The sequence below is a fragment of the Tupaia chinensis genome, unplaced genomic scaffold (genome assembly GCF_000334495.1).
Source record: "Tupaia chinensis unplaced genomic scaffold, TupChi_1.0 Scaffold000146_1, whole genome shotgun sequence".
NCBI classification, from domain to species: Eukaryota; Metazoa; Chordata; class Mammalia; order Scandentia; family Tupaiidae; genus Tupaia; species Tupaia belangeri.
In genome coordinates, this window is record NW_006159616.1 from 1,399,371 (window position 1) to 1,423,625 (window position 24,255).

Below are 24,255 nucleotides of genomic sequence, written 5' to 3' on the forward strand. Positions count from 1 at the left end.
CGGTGATTTCTCGCTTTCTGTCTCTCTGTCTCTCTCTGTCTGTCTGGCTAGCGCACGCGCCCTATAGAGAAAAACCTCTCAACAAAAATAAATAAATAAATAAATAAATAAATAAATAAATAAATAAATAAATAAAAAAGACCCCTTTTTCCATATATACATTTAATTAAAAGCAGAAAGACAGCCAGGAATAAAGATGGTGGGCAATGAAAAGTTCTAGTATTGAAGGAAAAAACAAAGTAGGAGTCTGGCTTAAATAAGGTTTTACTCGGCTCGTCCAGAAAGCTCCTCGGGCTCAGCATGCACAATGTTTCTAAGACATAGGGGACTTGACACTGAGGTAAAGGCAGGCAGAAGGCAGCTCCCACCCCAGAAGCCAGGAGGCTCCTTAATCAGTTCTGGCTCTGCTTCATGCAAGGCGAGCGGCCTAGCCTCTTCTCACGTTGCTGCAATCACTGCTCAGAGAATGGCTTTGCCACCTTTCATCATTCATCTCAGGAAGTAAAATAATCAGGACACGCTCCTGGTGTCTTCCCTAAACTCAAGCCAGCCGGCTGCACATCTTCCCTCTCAGTTTGAAGTATGAACAGGCTTGCCCATCTCACCCAGAACACTGCATCACTCACAAGCTTTACCAGCCTCAAAATCACAGTCGGGTGGATTACTTCTAATGCAAGCTATTTCAAGTTATGTTACGATGATTAACCAAATCACAACAGCCAACAGTCACATTCAAAGTGTTTTGGGAACTAGACCGGGGCAGTTATGGCGGCTCCATATTAACACCCTCCTCGGTGGATACCATTGTCTCCTCCCCTCCCCCCCACCCTGTAAAGCCACTCCCCCTCCCCCTGACACCTACCTTTCCTGTCTCCTTGTCCCCTCCCCTCTTCTACCTTGCCTGGCATGATGGAGAAAGGGCCCAAGTTACTAGGGAAGAACCAAGCAGTCAATGGCAGTGCAAAGAGCCTGGTGGGAGGCGGCGGTGGTGGCTGCGCCTCGTCCACCAACAGTGGGCTGCTCTACTCCGAGCCCGAGAGCAGCTTCAGCAGCGAGACGAGCGCGATGTTGGGGTGAGAGTCGGAGCTGAACACCTAGCCTGGGTCTCTGAATTTGATCCAGATCTTCCCGGCTTTCTGTGCTTCATCACGAAGAGCAATTCTGTGTGGTGATTAAGAAGCTTGCTTCGTGGGCTTACTTCCATGGCCTAATGGTGAAGGGAGATAGATCTCACCTAGCTGACCACATGGTTCAAATCCCAGACCCCCTGGCCTGAGAACGGTGCGGATGTGTGTGCCCAAAACCCTGGCAGGATGGAGAAGTGGAGAATGAACTCCGGCTTGACCATGCCCCATTTGGGGGGTACTTTCTTCCTCTGTCTCTGGCAGGCACACATACCCTCTGGCATATTAAAAAATAAAAAGGTGGGACCAGCAGTTAGTGTAATGGCTATGTCGCTGGACTCCCACGTAGTCGACCGTGGTTCGAGTCCCAGACCCGGAGGCTTAGACTCACACCAGGCGTGTGTGTGTGCGTGCCCAGGATCCCAAGAGGAGAATGGAGGAGAAGGGATTGCGGCGTGGCCATCCTCCCTGGAGGGTGATTTCTTGCTTTCTGTCTCTCTGTCTCTCTCTGTCTGCCTGGCAAGCGCACGCACCCTATAGCAAAAAACAAAACAAAACAAAAACAACAACAACAAAACCAACAACAACAAAAAAAACTCTCCAAAAAAAAAAATTAAAAAATGTTTTAAAAATTAAAAAAAAAAAGGTCTCATCTCTTATATGCCTTTAAGCTAATATGGCCTGATGACTTTAGACAAATTACTTGACTTCTCCAGGCCTTCAGGTATTCTCCTTTGTAAGAGGGAAATGTTAACAAATCACAAGATAAAGTGAAAATTAATGTGTATAAAGCAATGGTTTTCCAAATATTTTGCTTGTGTATCAAAGAATTTTGAAAAAAAGATTCCCTCACATATTTTTAAGTTGACAGCTATCACTTGAATTTCAATAGTTGAAAATGTAATTTCTGGTATATTATAGAATATTAGCACTTTGAAATAAAGCTGTTGCATGCTTCTTTTAAATACATTCAATTGAATATTAAAAAAAAAAACCCAAAGTGCTTTGGGAACCAAAAATGCATAAACAGATAAACAAACAAAAAACCCAAACAGCTTCTGAAGTTGTACTGAAACAGACACACCAGTGTTATTTCAAGTGGATGGTTCTTACTTGCTCTCATCCTGAAGCCTTACAACGACTCCAGTCCTGAAACTGGTAACTCCTGTGCACACTTCCCACCAAAATAATCACACCCGTGGCAGACCTTCCTTGCTGTCTAGACACTGTGAGGACAGGGACCACGTCTTCCTTTCCTAGCCACCAGCTCAGTGCCTGGCACACATGGCACGCAGTGAACACGTCCTGACTCAAGGAGTAAGTGAAGAGCAATGCTTGGGAAAACGTGTCCTCGTGCCATGAAAGGTGCCGGCACAGACAGCATGACACCTGCCCTCGTACGCAGCCGGCTTTGTGAGCCACTGTCTTCTCTAACAGTGCTTCTCCAAGGGGTCTACAGACACTGAAACGGCAACCCATGGGGAACTTGGTAAAGATGGAGATTCCCAAGCTCTACCACAACCTAAGAGTCGGCCTTTCTGAAAATGAGGTCTGGAGGTATGCATTTTAGCAAGCACACCAGATACTTTGTAGATGCATAGCCCTGTTGTTTGAGAAACTGCCTGCTTCCCATTAGACACCACTCCTGAGGCCCAAGGAGCTGCTCCCAGGTGGAAGATGGTGGTGCCTCTTTGATGAAAGCAGGCCTTACTAAATAAGCTGGAGGTGATATAACAGCAAACCACCTCATGTGTCAAGAGTAAATGACCATGGTGGGGCCAGCAGATGGCATAGCAATTACATTGCTAGACTCCCACCTGGCTGAAACGTGGTTTGAGTCCCAGACCTGGTGGCTTGGAAATCACTCCAGGTGTGTGGGTCTACATGCCCAAGATTCCAAGAGGAGAATGGAGGACAAGGGATTGTGGCATGGCCATCCCCCCGGGAGGGATGAGGAGAGTGATTTCTCACTTTCTCTCTCACTGCCTCTGTCTGTCTGTCTCTCTCTCTCTCCAGAGAGCATATATACCTTAAGACAAAAAAAGGATCTTTAAATAAAAGAGTAAATGACCATGGAAAGGGATATTACAAGGCATTGTGTGAAAAGGGGATCTGGTAGTCTATTAAGTCTAAAAATACTCAGTTAATGGATAAAAAATTAGCAGTTACTAGCTAGTGAGTTCCTACTGTGGCTGTAGCACTTTACTATGGGTTTTATATGCATAACCCTAATTAATTCACAATGACCCTATCATGTATGTGGTAACATTCCCACTTCACAATGAGGAAACTAAAGTTTATAATATAAAGATTATGTTGCTCAAGGTCACAATGACAGTCAATGATGGAATTGGATAAACAGACTGTATATCCAAACATAGGAGCCCTATTCTGTAAGAAGGAATGAATACAAAATATGGTTGAATCACTAAATAATTAATGCTGATTAAAAATTGGACTCAAAAAATACATACTATGTAACTCTACATAAAACTCAGAAAATGTGGGAACCAGCCGTTAGCATAATGGCTATGTGGCTGGACTCCCACATAGTCGACCGCGGTTTGCGTCCCGGACCCGGTGGCTTAAATCTCACGCCGGGCGCGTGTGCATGCGTGCCCAAGATCCCGAGAGAAGAATAGAGGAGAAGGGATTGCGGCGTGACCATCCCCCCTGGGGGATGATTTCTCGCTTTCTGTCTCTATGTCTTTCTCTGTCTGTCTGGTGAGCACACGCACCCTATAGTGAAAAAACCTCTCAAAAAAAAAAAAAAAAAAGAAAACTCAGAAAATGCAAACTCATCTATAGTGGCAGAAAGTGGGGAGTGGTTACCGGGGGTATGAGTGAGTAGAAGGGGATGGGAAGGAGGAATTACAAAGGGACATGAAGGAACTTGGGGGTGATGGGTATGTTTACTATTTTGATTGTGGTGATAGTTTCAGGGCATTTAACAAAACTTATCAAATTGCACACTTAACATATGTACAGTTTACCACATGTCAATCATACTCCAATAAAGATATCTAAAAGAAAATACAAAAGGAAAAGAGAAAAGCGGGAAGCCTAAGTACAAAGCAAGATCTCCCTAACTCTATATTTAATGTACTCTTATGTTCTTAAAGTATCTTTTCCCTCTCCCTCTCTGAAGTTGAAAGATTTATTATGTACTGTAACAGAATCCGTTTTAAATGCAGCCACCGAGTGATTTGGAGAGCTCTCATTCTGACCCCTGAAACCGAGAAAGAAATAACATAAGCCTATAATGATCACCAACAGTGAAACGGTGTTCCTTTAAAGGACTCGTAATGTTATTGCCATCAAAGGATTAGAACAGGAATTGGGAAAAAAGAAAGAAAGATTGAATAAGTCCACGTATAAAAGACTTTACTTGAGTACCTGTTCTGGGCCAGACACTGTTAGGCACTACTGTTAAAAAAAAAGTGCATAAGACACAGTCGCAAGTATAGAACGATACTAATAGCTCGAGTATTGCCGATTAAGGAATAATGCTGCCCCTCTGCAGACAAAGTTAAGTGGTGAGGAAGCTTTAAGAGAAAATGGTCTGTCTATAAGCTATCGAAGTAATGAACTAATGATAAAAAAGATGGCTTGAATAGTCAAGAGAACATGCAAGTGCAAAAATATGAAACTAAGGATGTGTGACTGAAAGCTCCTAGAGAGCCACCAGGATTAACTCGCTCTTTTTTACTATAAATTATTTTCTTTTATTATGCTAAAAAATACACGTGTGTGCATGCATGAGCACACGTGGGAGAGAAGACATCCCCTCATGGGGCCTGGTCATGCCACAGTACTTTTTCCTCCAATGCTCTACCCTATCAGGATCCTGGGGCTGCATGTGTGTGCCAAGCCACCAAGCCTGGGACCCCAGCCCTAGTCAGCCATGTGGGACCTGGCTTCCTCAGCATAAAGCTTACCTGCTGTGCTATTAAGCCAGCCCAGCTCGTCCTCAGAAATAGCTTATTCCCCCCAAAATAATTTATAGCTAACTTGATTAAATATAGACTGTGGGTTTTTTTTAGAAAGTAACTTGTGGGCCAGCAGGTGGCGTGGTGTTAAGGCACTGGATTCCCCCATGGCAAACCGCAATTTGAATCCCAGACTTGGTGGCTTGAAAAATCAGGCTGGATGAATGTGCATCCGTCCCCAAAATCCTGGGAGGAGAACAGAGGGGAAGGGATTGTGATATGTCCAACTCCCTTGGAGGAGGATTCCTTGCTTTCCCTCTTTCTTTCTCCAGCGACCGTGCACTCTAAACCTAAAAAAAATAGTAACCTGCTATGAATCAGAAAAACATGTAAATATTAGCAAGCACTTTCCTGCCTGGATTGACAGTAACTGTTGGACACTGAACTGTCACATGGGAGGGCCTCTCCGTACCACCCTCCCAGTCAATGAGCAAGCCTGCATGGCCAATGGCCCCCCACTCTGCCCCAGGGAAGCAGGGCTGGGAAAAAGGGAAGGCAGACAGGTAGAATGCTGCAGGGCCAGGCGTGAAGACTCAGGGAGAGAGCCGGCACAGGTAAGAAGGTCTCTCAAATTAATTACGGAAAAGAGCATGTCAGCTAAGAATAAAGTGTGAGAACCACGGTTCTGTCAGGAGCTCCCGAACACTGTACATGTGTGTGTCACTCTCGCCCTGCTGGGAGGTGTGCCACTCCTCTGAGACGGAGCAGCTCTGCAGTCAGCACGCTCAGGATCCAAATTCTGGCTCGGAGTCGCAGGGGCTCTAAGATCTTCACCACCTCACACCACAACCCTCTCTGAGACAGTTTTCTCCACCATGAAATAGGACTAAGGAATAGTACCCACCTCAATCATTTCTGTCACGATTAAATGTACTGAGTTTACCAGTATCAGTGTTTAACAATGTCCACCATCATTGTCTTTATTCTGAGAAGAGCCACTATTTTTCTAAAAATGAATATAATTTATGATGTAAGTTTACATCAAACCCTTTTATACATGTTTTTTGAGTATTTGTTGCTATTTTGTTTTTGTTTTTATTGTTTAAAATCTCTTGATCTGGGGTTATCCGTGACCATCTTACTCCTTTTACCCTTAATAATTAGGATGGAATGGTATGACCATTCCTGAATCAAACTTGGTTATAAGCTAGGATTCATCTGGCAATCAAAATATCGCTTTATTTTGAAAGCAGGTTGTGAGTGGACTTTTGCAAGACCACCCTTTAGGGAATAAACGTTCCCAAAAAAGAAAAAACTTAATGGTTAAAAAGCTTCTGTGTTTTTGTATTTCCGTGCTGTGTGGAGAGATAAGGTATCCGGAACACTAAACTAGCACAAACCGAACTCAGAGATACCTACCTCCTTGTGTGGGCCTTTAATCTCTGCACATTCTTTTAGTCTTTTTAAAATATCCGGGCTAACCAAGAGTGCAGCTGAGAAGACACTCTCATGTTCCAGAAGAAAATCCAGCTGGTAATGTCTCCCCTCACATTCTGAACATAAAACAGAGCAAAACAAATCAGTGATTCGTTACTCAACATGCCGAAAGGAGTTCAAGCTGTCGGAGAACCTTCAGGTCAGACACTGCACTAAACTGATACTTAGCATGTCACATATGGAAAACAGACAACGTAGCTCAGCTGACTCTTCTATGCCATCCTCAGCTGGTTAAAATAATGGATAATTATCGGAAATAGTATTTTTTTCTTAAGTTTTTCCTATAGGGTGCATGCTCTTGCCAGAGAGCAAGAGAGAGAGAGGGAGGGAAAGTGAGAAATCATCCCCTAGGGGGTGATGGCTATGCCACAGTCCCTTCTCCACTCTCCTATCAGGATTCTGGGTGTACACACACGTGTACACACACACACACACACACACACACACACACACACACGTTCAGTGTGATGATCAAGTCGCTGCATCCAGGACTCAAACCAAGAAGCTGGCCATGTGGGATCCAGCACCTTAACCTCCACGCCATCTGCTGGTACACAGTTATCTTAACACTGCTTTTCTGCTCTGTAGTTCATCTTCAGACTTCCAACATTCAAAAACAAAGACACTTTTTAAAAAAGAATACCCTTCAGGCCAGCAGATGGCTAGGTACTTAAGATGTTGGAATCCCCATGTGGCCGATAGTGGTTCAAGTCCTGGACCTGGCAGCTTGAAAGTCAAACAGGCGTGTGTTAATGCATGTCCAAAATCCCAAGAGGAGCATGAAGGAGAAGGGACTATGGCATGGACATCTCCCCGGGGATGATTTTTCACTTTCCCTCTCACTGTCTCTCTCTGGTGAGTGCATGCAAAGCCCCAATAAGGTACTTAATTGAATTTGGTTTCCTCTATGACAGGGGTCTATGGTAAATTTATCAATGAAATAAAAAGGAAGATCACTGAATCCAGACCTTGACGACAGAAGGACAGATTACAGAGCAATTATTACTACCTGGTTCTGTGCTCAACTCCTTTGTGTCACGTTCGGTGTGTACAATCGGGGAAGGAGAACAAACTTCAACTGTATCAGGAGCTTCCACTGGGGTTCCCGCATTCCCCTGCGTCTCCTGGACACTGGGAGGATCCATGTTCATTCCCTGGGTAACCGTCTGGATGGCTTCCTCCGTCTCTGCTTTCATGGGGCCCTCGGGAGTGGCAGAAACCTCTGGGGAAGAATGTGGTTCTCCGGCACCTTCGGAGGAAAGGATTTCTACTCGCGGTTTCTCTGACTCCTTCCTGAGTGACTCGGAGGATGGTGTAGAGGTATCCTTTACCACCTGCCCCTGAACAGAGCAGTTTACCAGGCTGGTTAGGAGATTTTTACAACTTACAGCCACATCAAACATCTGTAGGCTGTCAGCTAAAGAGATGATCTTGGAGAAGTTGTGCTTGCCCACAGGAAGTCTGCCGGTGTACATCATTTCTAACAGAAGGGCAAACTCCTCAGGGCTCACTACTGAGGCGTCGATGGAGATGGTGTCGGTGTTGTCCAGCAGGGTTTTGAACAGGAGGCTGGCGGCAGCCAGGACGAGTTTGTGAGCCCTGAAGTAAATGGTCCCGATGGAGATGGTGCAGTCGCAGAACTGCTGCTCCTTGCACAGAGTGTAGAGCTGCTGCAACAGCTGCCGGCTGTAGTTGGGGAGCTCCATGGCGCTAACTCTGCCCCCAGGACGTCTCTTCCTCTCTGTTCCCGGTGTCTGCTTTGTGAGGATCGGCCCTGGAGAAACCCACAAAATACCACGTTGACTTTGTAAGCACACAGGGAAATGCCTTGAATGAAATGCTAACCAAACAAAAAAGACAATTCACACATTCATTCAAAGCATGTTGCCCAAGAGAGAGGGGGCAGTTGCCAGGTCCTCTACATTAATAAGGCTGACTATAGTCATCGGCACGTGCTTAGTATAAAAGGGACTATGCTTACTGCTCTATATGGGTGATCTCATTTGATTCTCACAATGACTTGATGGAAATGACATTATTTCCCTTCCACTTTACAGGTAAGACTGACACTTACAGAGAAGAGAATCAGCCTAAGGAAAAACAACCACCAGAAGACATGCTGTCTCACTGACTCCAAGGCTCCAGCTGCATTACCGTGTGCAGTTCCTGCCCCCATGGAGCTCTCAGCTAACTGGAGGAGGCAAATGCAGGCGGGGACTCACAGCACAACCTCCTCAGCTTATCTGGGCTATGCACAGCCCTGGACAGAAGTCGTCATCCCCTCTCCTTCACCTGGTTCTCTGGTTCTAACTCGCTAGCCATGTGACTCAGTTCCCTTGGCTGGCTCCCCTCCGTGCCCTCGGCCTCCACCTTCTCGCTCATCTGATTCCTTCGCTTTGAAATATCAAAATGCTGACAGCTTTCTGATTGATAGCTCCAGCTCAGCCCTCTGGTCTGAACCCCAGATGTATACCAGCTACCTACTCGACACCTCCAAGTGGGAACTGATGGGCTTCTGAACCTTCCCACACCTACACAGCCCAAACCTTCCTGCCGCCTTCCCCACTCCAGAGCAATCTGTCTTTCTAGTTATTCAGGCTTCCTAGAAGTCATCCCTGACTCCTTTTTTTTCACCCTATGTCTAATCCTTATAAACACAATGGGCTAGCCCTTCAAAACATATGCAGCATCCAATCACATATCATTGCCTTCACTGACTCCACTCTGGTCAGGCCAAGCCGCCATTGCCTTCTATCCAGATTAATGCAATCGTTTTCTCACTGAGCTCCATGCCTCCACCCCCCTCTGGCACTACTTCTACCTCACCCCCGTCTTCAACCCAGGATTAGAGTGTCAGATCTTGTCACATTTTGCTCTCAAATGGCTTCTAGTCTCAAGAAAAACAAAAACATTTTTTAAAGCTTACTTATTTCCTTCATGACAGAGAAAGGGGAAGGGGGGGCATCCCTAACAGTCTCCACACCATAATCCGCCTCCAGCCACATCACCTCCATCCACATGTGCACGTGCACCCTTTCTTTCCCATGTGGAGCTAGCTGCACTACCGCCATGCCACTACCAGGCCTAGCCAAAGTCCTGAAATGGCCTACAAAGTCCTTCATGATCTGGCTGCCTCCCCTCACCTCTGCCACACCCTCTGTCCATCCACTATAAGCACACTACCTTCCTTGCTGATCTTGGCTCAGGCCAGGCACTCTTCTTCCTCGGAGTCCCTCAGCTACGTGTATGGCTGGCTCTCGCTGCCACCAGGTCTCTACTCAGAGCTTATTACCAATGCGGCCTCCCCTGACCATATTCTTCAGACAGCAACCTCCCCTCCAACCCAAGAACACCCTACCTCTCTGCCTCTGCTCTGGCTTTCTTCATAGCACTTATCACCTGCTGACATACTACAATTGCACTTGCTCATTATATATTTTCCTCCCTTAGAATATAAGCTCCACTAGAGTAGAAACTTAATTTTATCACCTGTTGTATTCTAGTGCTTAAAATTTTGCCTAAGACAAACACGGCTGGTTATTCATTCATTCTGAATAAATGGAGGAAAATGTGATGACATAGAATTGCACACAGAAGCCCAGTCTGGGGGACACGGGAGTCCAGAAGTTAGACTAAAGCTTTGAGAAGGAGGTTAATGGCTGTCCTGTGTCTTGAAAGTGTAGGCACTGATGAGGTAAAAGAGTGGGTCTAGCTGCAGTGGCACAGACATTAGGGTGCTGCTGTGTAATACTAGGGTCACACAGGAGGCCCAGGTTCAGATTCCAGGTCAACTGGAACATGCAGGGCATGCCAGTGATCCTGGATGGCCGGGAGGCTGCTGGGAGAACTGCAGCACGGTAAGACCCTGTCAAAGGTTACACAGGCATGCACGTGTGCTTCTCCCACAATAAATAAATAAGCCGTGCATGTGTGTGTGTGTGTGTGTGTAGTTTTTTTAAATGGGAGAAAAGAGGGTGGCAGGGAAGCTGCAGGAGGCACACTCCCGTGGTGGCAGGGAGGAGGACCAGGAGCTAAGGTATGGACTCAGTGATGCTGGGACATACAGCAGGGCACAGGGAACATCCAGAGATGGTTCTGGAAGGGTAGGCAGGCATTCTAGCCACAGACTTAACATTTGAAGACTTGAAATGATTTAAAAAAAATGTCACACGGTCAGGTATGCATTTAAAATGTATCACCAGGCCAGCAGGTGGTTGGTAGTTAAGGCACTGGATTCCCACATGGCCGACCATGGTTTGAGCGTTTTGCTTTCTCCCTTTTCCCCTCTCTCTTTCTGTGTCTCTCTCAGGGTAAGCATGTGTGCCCTATAGCAAGTTAAAAATAATAATAGAGACCAGCAGGTGGGTAATGGTTACGTTGCTGGACTCCCAAGTAGTTAACCACAGTTCAAGTCCCAGACTCAGTGGCTTAAAACACGCTGGGCATGTGTGCATGTGTTTCCAAGATCCCAAGAGAAGAATAGAAGAGAAGGGACTGTGGCATGGCCATGCTCCCTGGGGTGTGATCTCTGTCTCTGTCTCTCTGTCTGTCTCTTTCTCTCTAGCTAGCATGCCCACCCAATAGCAAAACTCTCTCAAAAAAATAATAATACAATTAAATAAATAAATAACATTTAAAATATATCACCTAAGTGACATTTGAACAGAATTTGGGGAAATACTGCTAAAAATAGACCCTATTACTGCAAAAGATCAAGGGAAACTCAATGAGAATTTCAACCAGAAGTGGTAACAGAATAAAAAAAAATTCCAGAGTATAACCGCCATGATTCAGAGTCTGAATGCATGTGAAGAAAGGAAAGAGACAACCCTCAGGTTCCTTGTTTGGCGAGTGGCAGATGATATGATAATCCAGATAATACAAGAAAAGACGGTTTAGGGGAAGAGACATCTAGTTCAATTCTGGGTTTGAGGATCTTATGGTAATGACAAAACTGGATAATCTTACTTATAAAAGAAAAAAAAATACACCTTAAGAAAAGGTGGAAAGACATAAGTGAAAAAAGCAGAAGTTCCCTGTATTAGAGGATATGAACGATTCTCTTTCTAGCCTACCAACCAGTCCCATATATCCCAGCACCTGAAACTGACAGGTAAACACAGAAATGAAAATGCTCCTGAGTCCCAGTTCCGATGCTGGCATATAAGGAGCTTAAGAGTCACCACTCTCTCTGAACAGCAATTGAAAAGTTCAACTAAAAATCAACAACTTTTCTTAGATTCATCAGAGAAGAGAGGTCACAGGGCAGGCCACTATCCCTAAAACTGGAGAAAGACAGGCAAGACACAGAGAATCAATCTCAGCTTAATAGAAACCCATGAGGAAAAGCCTCTGTGGGAATGGTGTGAGGTTAGGGAAACCCAAACTGTAACTGATGAACTTGTGAGAGGCTCGGTGTACACAATCTGGAGAGAGCCAGGCATCGGAGGCCTGCATACCTCCCAGAACTTTCCCAGAGCCTCACGGTGGGTATCTGAGAAAAATTCCCTTCTGCTTCCATGTTTCCAGCAGGAAGAAGGGGAGAGACATCCTGAAACAAGCCAGAGAGAGCGCTCAGGTCTTAACAAGGCCTGTCCTTGAGAAACTACTTTACCAGAGCCTAATTACCCGGGGAAAAGGAAATACAGGAGTCCTCCTTTCTCCACACTTTCACTTTCCTAAGAATTTCAGTGCAATTCATGGTCAACTGTGGCCCAAAAATATGTACTGGAAAGTTCCAGTACTAAACAATCAGTTTTAAACTGCGTATAATTCTGAGCAGTACAATAAAGCCTTGCGCCATTGTGCTCCCCCGGCCAGGGTGTGAACCATTCATCCGTTTGTCCAGCACATGTCGGCTGTACACGCCACCCAGCTGTAAGTCCCCTGGCTGCCTTGATTATCAGATCGGAAAACACAGTAGGATACAGAGGGCCTGCTGGGTTCTATCCCTCTACTAGGGTTCTTGGAATGTCCCTCACCGTGGAAAGGAGGGATTACTATTTCCAATTTCAGCTCCTTCCAGCCATCCTATACCACCTAAGAGGCAAAAAAAAAAAAAAAAAAAAAAGCAAAACAAAACAAAATTTAAAAACCAGAAGCACTAATGAAGTTCTCCATCCCAGGCACAGGCTCACCAAAAGACTGAGACCTAATAATAGAGCCACGAACACTTCCCTTCTCCCCACACTTTACCTGTACGTCATTAAAGGCCTACCTGTGTATGGCAGTTCCTTTTATGTAGTACAGGTCCACCTTTCAATAAAAAATGACAAGACGTACTAAAAGGTGAAAACAGGGTTTAAAAAGATAGAGCAAGTATAAGAACCAGACTCAGAGCAGGAAATGTTGGAGTTTTCAGGTCAAAATTCTTTTAAAACCATAATTAATATGGTAAAGGCTTTAATGAAAAAAATAGAAAACATGCAAGAACAGACGGAAAATATTAAGTGGTAAGATAAAAATTCTTAGACTTAAAAAGAAATGCAAGAGATCAAAAATGTCCTAACAGAAATGAAGAAGGGCTCACTGGTGGGCTCACTAGTAGACTGGACACAGCCGAGGACACAAATCTGAACTGACAGATAAAACAAGAGAAATTTCCGAAACTAAAAAGCAAAGAAAAAAGACTGAGGGGATTAAAAAAAAAGAACAGAGTGTCTAAAAACTGAAGCACTATAAAAGGTTTAATTCTCATGAAATGCAAATACAGAAAAGGAAAGAGAGAAAAGAACTAAATATTTAAAATAATAATGACTGGGGATTTCTCCCAAATTAATGACAGGCAATAACCACAGATCCAGGAAATTCAGAAAATGCCATGCAGGATGAGGTCAAAAATACTATGCCTCAGTATTTCATGCTCGAGCTTCGGAAAAATCAGAGATGGCTAGGCTAACAAAGAAGTGAGAGACAATATAACTTATTAATAGCAGAAATGAAAGGGGGAATATTACTACAGATCTCACGGTCAGTAGAAGAGAATACTAAAGTGGGGCCAGCCCTAGCGGGTGAGGTTGCTGGATGCAACATGGTCAACCAGTTTAAGTCCTGGTCTTGGCAGATTGAGCAACATGCCAGGTGCTTATGCATGCATGCCCCAAAGCCCAACAGGACCGAGAAATGAAGAAGGGATCGTGGCATGACCACACCCCACTGGGGGGCGCTCCCTCTCTCCTCTGGCAAATGTGTGCACTCTCAGACAATCCAAAAAAAAAAAAAAAAAAAAGAATAAGAATAAAGGATTGCTAAGAACAATGCTATGCCCCAAAATATAATAAACTAGATGAAATTACCTCATTCCTTGAAGGATACAATCTGTAAATACCCGAGAACAAACTGACAATCTGAATAGTCCTATATCTATTAAAGAAATTAAGGTAACAATCTTTTTTAAGAAGCAACAGGCCCAGATGAGTTCACTGGTGAATTCTACCAAACATGTAAGTAAGAAATTATACTAGCTTTCTATAATCTCTCTCATAGGACAGAGAAGATGGAACATTTTCTTACTAGTTCTTTGAGGTTATTATTACCCTAATAGTGAAACCAGACAAAGACATTGTAAGAACAGAATACTGACCAATATCGCTCATGAAAATAGATGCAAAAATCCTCAACATCATGTGCCACAAAATGATATTTCAGTCAACTACAAAGTGCATATACGAGTGGTCCCATGAGATTAGTCAGATAAACCATATAATCTAAGTGTGTAGTAGACTGTATCGAGATTTGTGTAAGTCCACTCTGTGATGTTCACAAAGCAACAAAACTATGTAAATATGCATTTCTCATGAAGTGTCCCCATAATTATGCAACACATGACTGTATTAGCAAATTCAATAATGTATAAAAGGAATTATAGACCACAACCGAATGGAATTTATCCTAGGTAGCAAGGCTGGTTCAACATTCACAAATCAATTAATGTAATCCATCCAATAATCAACACAGCATGGTATTGCTGAAAAAACTGACGAGTAGACCACTGAAACAGAAGAGAGAGCCTCTCAATCCACCCACACAAATACAGTCAACTCATCTGTGACAAAGAAGAGAAGACGATACAACGCAGCTGACAGTCTTCCTAATAAGCAATACTGGACAATTAGACATTTACAAACAAAAAAAAGAATCTAAACAAAAACTTATACCTTTCACAAAAGTTAACTCAAAATAAATTATAGACTTAAGATAACACAGGAGAAAAACTAGTTGACTTTGGATAGAAGGAAGAGTTTTAGATAGAACATGAAAGGCACAATATATGAAATGATAACTTCAACTTCATTAAAATGAAAAACTTTTGCTCTGCAAAAGACAAAGAGGAAAGAATATAAGCCCCAGACTGAAAGATGTATCTGATACATCTGATGGATGTAGCTTTTGCAGATATTTTTCTTTTTTACCCAAAACATACAAAGAACTCTTAAAACTCAACAATAAGAAAATGAAAAACCCAATTTAAACACTGGACAAACAACCTGAAGACATCTCACCAAAGAGATATGTAGATGGCAAATAAGCAAATAAAAGATGTTGTACACCATGTCTTTAGAGAAAAGCAATTTAAAACAATGACATAGTATAACACACCTCATTAGGATGGTCAAAATTAGGCCACTCAGTGCTGTGACGGTTAAGGCGGTTGGATCTCACATGGCTAACTGAATGGTTTGAGTCCCACACCCAGCTGCTTGAAAAACATGCCGGGCACATGTGCATGCGTGCCTAAAAATCTCAAAAGGAGACAGAGCTGGAGGAGAAGGGGCTGTAGTGTGACTTTTCCTCATGAGACATGCTTACTCACTTTCCCTCTCTCTGTGTCTCTTTCCCCTCAACACACACACATACACAATCCTCTGTTCTTAAAAAAAAAGTAATCAAAATTCAAAACAAAGGCAACATTAAATGCTGATGAGAACAGGAACTCTCAGTCATGCCCCTAAAAGCTTCTGAGAATGTAAATGATACCACTTTAGACAGAGTTTAGAAGTTTCTTACAAACTGTATTCTTACAATACAGTTTGGTCAAACAATTAAACTCCTTAGTATTTATCTAAAGGAATTCAAAACATGTCTACATAAAAACATGCACATAAATGTTTATAGCACCTTTATTCATAACTGTCAAATTTCAGAAGCAACCAAGAAGTAGGTAAATTGATAAAAGGTGGTCCATTCAGACAATAGAATAGTATTCAGTGCTAAAAAGAAATGAGCCATTGAGTTCATGAAAAGATACGGAGGAAACTTAAATGTATATTACAAAATGAAAGAAACCAATCTGAAAAGGCTGTATATTGGGTCACCACAAAAGTGGTGACACATTTTTGCACAGAAAAACATGTCATGAATTTTCCAATGACCCAGTACTATATGATTTCAACTATGTGAGTTAGTTTGTTTGTTTTGCTATAGGTCATGTGCACTCGCCAGAGACGACACAGAGGGAAAGTGAGAGATGACTTCTTAGGGAGGATGGCCATCCTTTCTCCTACAGGCTCCTCTCGGGATTTTGGGTGTGCACACAAGTGCCCCACATCATTTTCTTTTCTTTTTTTTTGAGAGATTTTCGCTATAGGGCGCGTGCGCTCACCAGAAAGACAGAGAGAGACAGAGAGACAGAAAGCGAGAAATCACCCCCCAGGGGGGATGGCCACGCTGCAATCCCTTCTCCTCCATTCTCCTCTCAGGATCTTGGGCACGCACGCACACCCGGCCGACTGTAAGCCACCGGGTCCAGGACCTGAACCACAGTTGACTACATGGGAGTCCAGTGACATAGCCATTACACCAACTGCTGGTCCCAACCTCACATAATTTTCAAGATGCCAGGTCCAGGACTTGAAATGCAGAGCCAGCCATGTGGGATCCAGCATTTTAACTTCCATGTCACCTGCTGGCCCTATATGACCTTTTAAAAGCCAAACCTATGGAGTTAATAAAATGATCACTGATGGGTCAGCAGGTGGCGTAGTGATTAAGGCAGCAGGATCCCACATGGCCAACTGCACAGTTTGAGTTTCAGACTGAGAAACTAGAGAAACATATTGGGTACATGTGCGTGCACACCCCAAATCCTGAAAGGAGAAATAAAGGGACTGCAGTGCAACCATCCCCCAGGGGTGCTTTCTCACTCCTCTGATGTGCCTCAGGTGAGCAGATACACCCTCTGGCATATTGAAAAAAAAAAATCAGTGCTTGCCAGGGGAAGGGGGAAAGCTGGGATGACCAGGCAGAGCACAGAGGGTTTTTAGGGCAGTGAAATGGATCTGCATGAATCCACAATGTTTGCCAAATACCGTGGTACTTCTGTCAGCACCCATAAAACACACAATAGTAGGCGCAAACCCTACCGTAAACTATGGACTCTGGTGCCGATGTGTCAGTGCAGGTTCATCAGCTGTAAGCGATGTGCCACCGTGGTGTGAGGTGTGGACAGTGGGGCAGGACGTGCTGTGCAGAGAAGGGGTGTAAGTGAGAGCCCAGTGTGTTTCTTGTTCAATTTTGCCATGTATCTAAAACTGTTCTAAAAAAATAAAGTTTATTAATTAGAGTAAAATTTCCCAAAAATGAATTTTATATTCAGTTCAAACACTGCTGGACATTTATGAATTCATATCTAATTTTTTTCAGTTTGCCCAAGGAGGATTTTTGAGAATATCTAGCCCTACTGTTGGAATGTGGTCTAACAGCTGTACTATAAAAGTGCGTATATTCTTTTAAATAGATGAGGAAAAAGTCCAGGAGCTAGAGATTGGCTGCACTCTCAGTAGAGTAAGAGCAGGACTAAAATTTGTATCTCTTGGTACTTACAGAAAGAGGGGGTTAGGGTCATGTGATTTTAAACAACCAAAAGTAGGCTATCTTTAGGAAAAAAGAAGAAACTCAAACTTTTAAAATTAATTTGTTTTTACATCTGAGGAAAAAAATCAGAATGAAAATTCAATCTGCAAATGATAGAAAGCAAAAACGAGGAAGGCACTGATACAGTTTTTCTTAAGAACAAATGGCATCGGGACCAGCAGTTAGCGTAATGGCTGTGTCGCTGGACTCCCATGTAGTCGACCACAGCTCACGTCCCGGACCCGGTAGCTTAAAACTCACGCCGGGCGCATGTGTGTGCGTGCCCAAGACCCCGAGAGGAGAAGGGAGGAGAAGGGATTGCAGCGTGACCATCCCCCTGGGGGGTGATCTCTGTCTCTCTGTCTGGCGAGCGCACGCGCCCTATAGCAAAAACCTCTTTTAAAAAAAAAAAGAACAAATGGCATCACTAGGATGTGAAGTTTTTCCTAAGACAAAACATAGGCCTTGTGGGTTATAGTGAATCACATGCGTTAGATCTTTTTAAACATTCTATTAATAAGAAGCCAGTGACTGGAATTTTCAGGACAAACTAAAACTTAAAGGATGCTTTATGTCATTTTCTGGGGGAGGGCATCTGCATCTTTGATCAAATTAAAAAAAAAAAATCTACCAAGATGCCGAGAGTTATTTTGAATATTAACTGTGGGACTTTCTGGTCAGAGATATTTTAACTTAGAAAATGCTAGGGCTGGCCTCCTTGCCTGGTGGTTAAGGAAGCTAGACCACAAGTGACCAACTAAGTAGTTCAAATCCCAGCCCTGTGGCTTGAAAATCACCCCAGGTGTGTGTGTGTGTGTGTGTGTGTGTGTGTGTGTGGTGTATGTGTGCATGTCCGAAATCCCGACAGGGTGGGAAAATGGAGGAGAAGGGACTGCAGCATGACCACACCCGCCTTCTTACCCCACCCCCTTCTCGGTCTCTCTCTGGCAAGCACATGTGCCCCCCAGCAAGTGAAAAGGGAAAAAAGAAAGAGAATAATTTTAGTGAAAAGAGTGACTGGGAATGATTAAGAAAAAAACTGAACCAAATTCTGTAATTTACTAGTATATAGATAGTTAAAACATGGCTATAAACTTGAGCAATAAGGAGAATTAGGATATTTAGGCCAAAAACAGTCAAGGGTGGCAATTCAAGGGCTACATAATGAATGCAAGCTGGCAGTGTTGGAAGTTGAAATTTTACTGAGATGAACAGGAATGCTAATTAAAGGGCAGACTTTCAGCAAAATGGCACATCTAGCCAATATAAACGGATCTTTTCTATCACTGCACACACACAGCAATGCTCGATAAAACATAACAAAAATGCTTTTCTAGTAAGGCTAAAGAAGAATTAGAATTTTTTTTTTTTAAAAGGAAAAGAAAAAAAGAACTCCCCACATACTTGAAATGAAAGAGACATCAAAATCAAAGCTGGAAGAGTAAGTGGGACTTGAGACTATGGTAGCCCATAGGGGTTTCAAACTCCTGTACGGGCCCTGGGCGTGGAGGAGTGTGAATGCTCACATGGAGATTGAAAATGTAGCTTCAGGCAGGAAGATGGAGAGTTAGAACTAAGACCCTTAAATAAACCCAGAGCCTCAAATGCCTACCCCCCACCCCCCCCCGCCCATGCAGTCTGAAAAAAATCCCTGCTCACTGGCTCAGGGAAATGGCGTTAAAGTTGCTAATTACCTGGCCTGGAGTGGAAGAAAAGGCACCTCTAAGAAATCTCAAATACAGGCCTATGCCCTACAAACTCACACTGTGGTACCACATAGGAATCCTGAGCTGAAAAGTTAACCCAGAAACTGGTCCCAGGCATGCAGTGGGGGGGCGGGGGGGGGAAATATTTTCATAACCCAACATACAAGGATTCACACAGGGGAAAAAGAAAAACAGAAAAGAGGCCACTACCTAAGTTATATAACACCTGTTGCCTTACATCAGAAATTGGAAACACTGGTGGTTATTGCCAGGGTTTTGACTCGAATGCCGTATCTTCCGATATGACCAGAAAGCTAAGGAACTAAGGCTGATCTCAGAAGAGCCAACAGAAGCTCCTGGAAAGATTGCCTGATACCATGAGCAGTTCTGTCCATCAGATTAGTGAAGAATGGCACTTCCTGACAGACCGGAAAGAAAACTTCCCAGGACAGGTACTTAAAGGCACAGTCAGATGGAGAGTTACTGCCTTGGCTCCTAGCCTTGGGTGACTTTTTAAAGAAGCTAATCTGAAGCTCCATATAAATGACTCCAGCAAAGCCAACTAAATCAATTACTATTCTTATTGGACTTTGTGCAAATAACAGACCAAATGGAGATTACAAATTTTTTGTTTTGTTTTGTTTTGTTTTTGTAGATTAGTTTATGCTTCTCTTTGGTGAAAAGGGGAATAGAGAGAGAAAAGCAGTTTATGCTTCTCTTTGGTGAAAAGGGGAATAGAGAGAGAAAAGCATGTTTCAGAAGAAAACCACTTTCTCTCTCTCTCTTCTCAAATAAAAACAATAATAATAATAAATTATTTTAAAAAAGAATTTTCTATAACTAAAAGCAGACATGAATCTTCAGAGTGAAAACTTCAAAACAGCAAAACAGAAAATAAAATTTAAGTAAATCAAGAGAAAAGATATTACTTACAAGAGAATGCCAACTAGACTGATGGATATTTCTTGTTAATAACAGAAGAAAATGAGGTAACATTTTTCAAATACCAATGAACTAAGTATCTTATGATAATGAACTATCATTTGAGAGTGGGTCCCAAACTAAGAGACTCAGGCCAGACTCAATGGTGCCATCCGCAGTGCACCACACTACAGCGCAGTGTGTCCAAGGCACCCCAAAGTTTGAGGGGCAGGAGGGCTGAGGAAAGGGGCTGGTGTGTGATGAGACCTTGTTGAGGGTGCCTGTCTTTCTCTCATATGCACACCCACATACTCTCTTTCAAAAATAAAATAAAATGAAAAGAGACTCGGAGGCTCTCAATGAAAGAATAACTTTAATAAGGAAACTGAACAAGAAAGAACAGTATGAAAGGAAAAAACAGCAAGTAGAAAGCAAAGAAACTACTGAGCACTGTATCCATTAAAGCTCAAATCTCAGGGCCAGTAGGTGGCACAGTGGTTAAGGCACTGGTCGACCACAGTTGGAGTCCCAGACCTGGCGACTTGAAAATCACACTGAGTACGTGTCCATGAGTGACCATAATTCCAAGAGGAGAATGGAGGAGAAGTGAGTATGGTATGGCCATTCCCCTCTGGGGAGTAATTTCTCATTTCCTGTCTCTGTCTCTGTGGTACATGCACCCTATAGCAAAAATTTCTCCAAAAAATAAATACATAAATAGCTAAAATCAGAAAGTCATGATACCATACGTTGGTGAGAATGCCGAGTGGTGAATTCTCATACATTGTTGGTGTGAGTGTAAAATGGTACAACTACTTGGAGAACTGGTCAGTGGTTTCTTATGAAGACTAAATTACTACACATGTAACAACATGGATGAATCCTGAAAACATCGTGTATGTCAAGGAGCTAGACAAAAGAGTAAATACTGTATGATTCAATTTATGGGAAGCAGATATACAGGCAGAACTAATTTAGTGTGATAAAAAAATCAGTGGCTGTTGAGGGGGTGGGGCTGGTGTGGGAGGGAGTCAAATGGAAAGAAACTTTACGGGAACCTTCTAGAAAATGGAAATAGTCTACATCTCATTTTGGGTGGTGATTACAAGAGTAGATACTTGCCAAAACTCTTTAAACTAAACACTTAAGATCAATGTATTGTATGTCAACTCTATCTCCATAAAAAAATTGCTAAATGTGGGCTAGCAGGGGGCATGGAGGTTAAGGTGCTAAAACTCACATGGCTGACTGTGCAGTTCAAATCCCAGATCAGAAGCTTGAGACTCACACCGGGAACGTGTGCATCCATGCCCAAAATCTCAAGAGAAGAGTGGAAGAGAGAGGGCTGCAGCATGGCCATCCTTCCACAGGGAGTGACTTCTCACTTTCCCTCTCTCCAGTAAGTACATGCACCTTAGAATAAAACTAAAAGTAATAATAATAATTTTTTTTAAGATTACTAAATGTGTTAGTATATCTAAAAGGTATTGACTATTTAAAAAATAGGTATAGAAATGGGACCAGTGGATGGTGTAATGGTTACATCACTGACTCCCAAGTAGCCAACCATGACTCAAGTCCTGGACCTGGTAGTTTAAAATTCAGGCCAGGCATGTGTGTGTGTGTGTGTGCCCAAAATTCTGAGAGGAGAATGGAGGAGAGGGGATTGTGGTGTGGCCATCCCCCCCCCGGGGGGGGGGACGGGGGCGTGATTTCTCGTTTTTTGTCTCTCTGTCTCTCTAGCAAGCGCACATACCCTATAGAAAAAAATCTGTCTCAAAAAAAAAAAAGGAAAGAAAGAAAAGAAAAGAAAGAAAAATAGGTATAGAAAGGAGAGGTGACATCAAGACCAGGAAGAGGCCCAGCCACAGTGGTGCAAGAGGTAGGGTGCAAGGCTGGGCCACAGAGGAAGCCCAAGATCCTGAATCAACCCGAACAGGCCAGGTGTGGTACTGCTCACCTGTAACCCTAGCTAACAGAGACATTGGGCAGAGGACTGCAATGGGAAAACCGACCTCTTTCTCACTCTGTCTGCTTCTCATGATCCTGCACACATATTCTCTCTCTAATAAAGCAAACAACCAGGCAGAGTAATGCAATCATAGCAGCTACCATGTAGGGAATGTTTACTATGTGCAAGGCACTGTTCTAAATGTTTCTCGTATATTAACTCATGTAATCCTCTCAACAACCCTGTGAAGTGGGTATTCCTATCATCACCAATTTGCAGATAAGGAAACTGTACCAGAGAGGTTAAGTAACTTACTCAGACTCACCAAGCAAGCCATTCCCCCGGGGGGGTGATTTCTCACTTTTCCTTTTTCTGTCTCTCTCTGGTGAGTTTACATACCTTATTGCAAAAGCCTAAAATAATAATAATAATTTTTAAAAATATATAACCTTTATAGGCTACTTCCATGTGTAGAATTTTATTAACTAAATACATAACTAATTGTGAGGGATACACTAGTGATTTGGAGGCTTCTGAAATAAAGTGGAAAGTCTACACTACGCGAATCTCACAACTGAAATGTACAAGTGTCTTTTACTGGGGTCCCGTCTAATTCCCTTTGCAAGGGAGTTCAATGGAGGGGAGACTGCAGCAGTAGATACAGTGCCATGAAGGTGTGCTCTTCACAGGTAACGAATGAGAGTGGAACACTGCAGGCTGGAATCTCTAAGTTTGGAGATTCCTATGTAGAGGCAACCTAAATTATGTCATTAAGCACTTAACCGAAATTGCTAGGCTTGAGAAAATTGTCAGCAGTCCCATGGGAAGAACGTTTAAGCAACAAAAGAGCACCAGAAAGATGGATGTTCCTCAAAGGAACAATATTAAAGCCTCAAGAAAAGACTATACTGATACAGAATAAAGATACTTGGAAAGAAGAACTTAATTGGCTGAACCAAGTGCTGCATAATGACCCAAAGCACAAATGGGAATTCAACACAAAGTAGAAACTAGGCCAGCTTTCTAAAAGGAGCACAAAGAATATTTATTTATTTAAATTTTTATTCTGGCTACTTCCAAAAAGGTTTTGAAAGTTGGAAGTTACAAAGAAGCAACAGTCACATACGGGAGGAAAAACCAGAAAAAGTTAAAGTGAGAACTAAGTCATAGTTTGTAAGAAACATGGAATTCCTTTAATGAACAGGAAAGAAAATAACACTAAAGATTTACGGTCTCAATATACATTGCTTAATTAAATAAAGTGGAAGTTTTGAAAGGCGTAATTGCTGGCAAGTTCTCTAGCAAAGCACTTAAGCAGAGGCCTTTGCTGCTATTCTGAAAGGGAAAGGGGCCCTTTTCTGTGCCTCAGGGAACTGGACCCACGACTTCCCAATTTACGGAACTTATTTCCCGTAAGTCTTCATCCAGCAATACGCACATGTCAACCACTATTTATGGGTCAGCTGCCCGCCGTTTACTCAGCACACTGCCAGGTGCTGTGCAGAAGCCAAGTAAAATATCAAACAGGATCCTGTCCGCAGGGAGTTGGTAATAAAGTTGACCCAACACTGGAATGATCAAAACGGAACTCTTAAAAAGACTCAATCGATAAGAGACAAGAGTGAATGGAAGAGGAGAGGAAGAAAACAACAACAACTACAATAGAAACTGATCCCAGTGAGTGGCAGGGAGAGGAAAAGGGCTGGAACTGGTCACTGCAAGGCAGGTATCTATCTACCTGTAAATAAGCAAGTTATGTGCAGGGCCAGCAGGTGGCACAGTAGTTAAGGCAACAGTGAAAAGGTCAAAATCTACAGAGCGAGAGATGCGTACTCAGTTCCGGAAGAGGAATATTTGGCATGTATACTGGAAATACTGCATGTGCGTGACAACCCGCACTGCATCTGGCCATGGAAAGGCACCCAATAAATGTCACCATCACTATTATGGACACTGGACTGAAAAGGCTGGCCCTGTAGGGTAGCAGTTAAGCACTGTGCATAGGGAGCCAGATCCCACAAGGCCAACAGCAGTTCAAATCCTGGCCCTAGTGGCTTGAAAAATATTCTGGGCTCAGGTATGCATCCCAAAAAGCCCGAGCGGATACAGAAATGGAGGGAAAAGACTGCACAGTGACCACGCCCACTGGGGGTCTCTCTTTCTCTCTGGTAAGTGCACATCCCCTCTGGCAATTAAAACAAAACACAAAACATGTAAGAGGAAAGGTGGAGCAGGAGGCCGGTCCTGAGTAGAGGAACTTACACCTGCTTGGTGAG

General features: G+C 43.3%; 1 protein-coding gene across 2 annotated transcripts in view; it reads right to left on the minus strand.

The window, feature by feature from the left end:
- The window catches only part of ZBTB40 (zinc finger and BTB domain containing 40), a 92,213-nt gene that overhangs the window by 36,822 nt on the left and 31,136 nt on the right, over positions 1-24,255 (minus strand). For both annotated transcript variants that reach the window (XM_006145165.3, XM_006145164.3), the window contains exons 2-3: positions 7,560-8,324; positions 6,473-6,606 (exon numbers count right to left, since the gene is read on the minus strand). In XM_006145165.3, coding sequence (XP_006145227.1) covers positions 6,473-6,606; positions 7,560-8,256 — 831 coding nt within the window. In that variant the 5' untranslated portion in view covers positions 8,257-8,324. The remainder of the gene's footprint in view (positions 1-6,472; positions 6,607-7,559; positions 8,325-24,255) is intronic.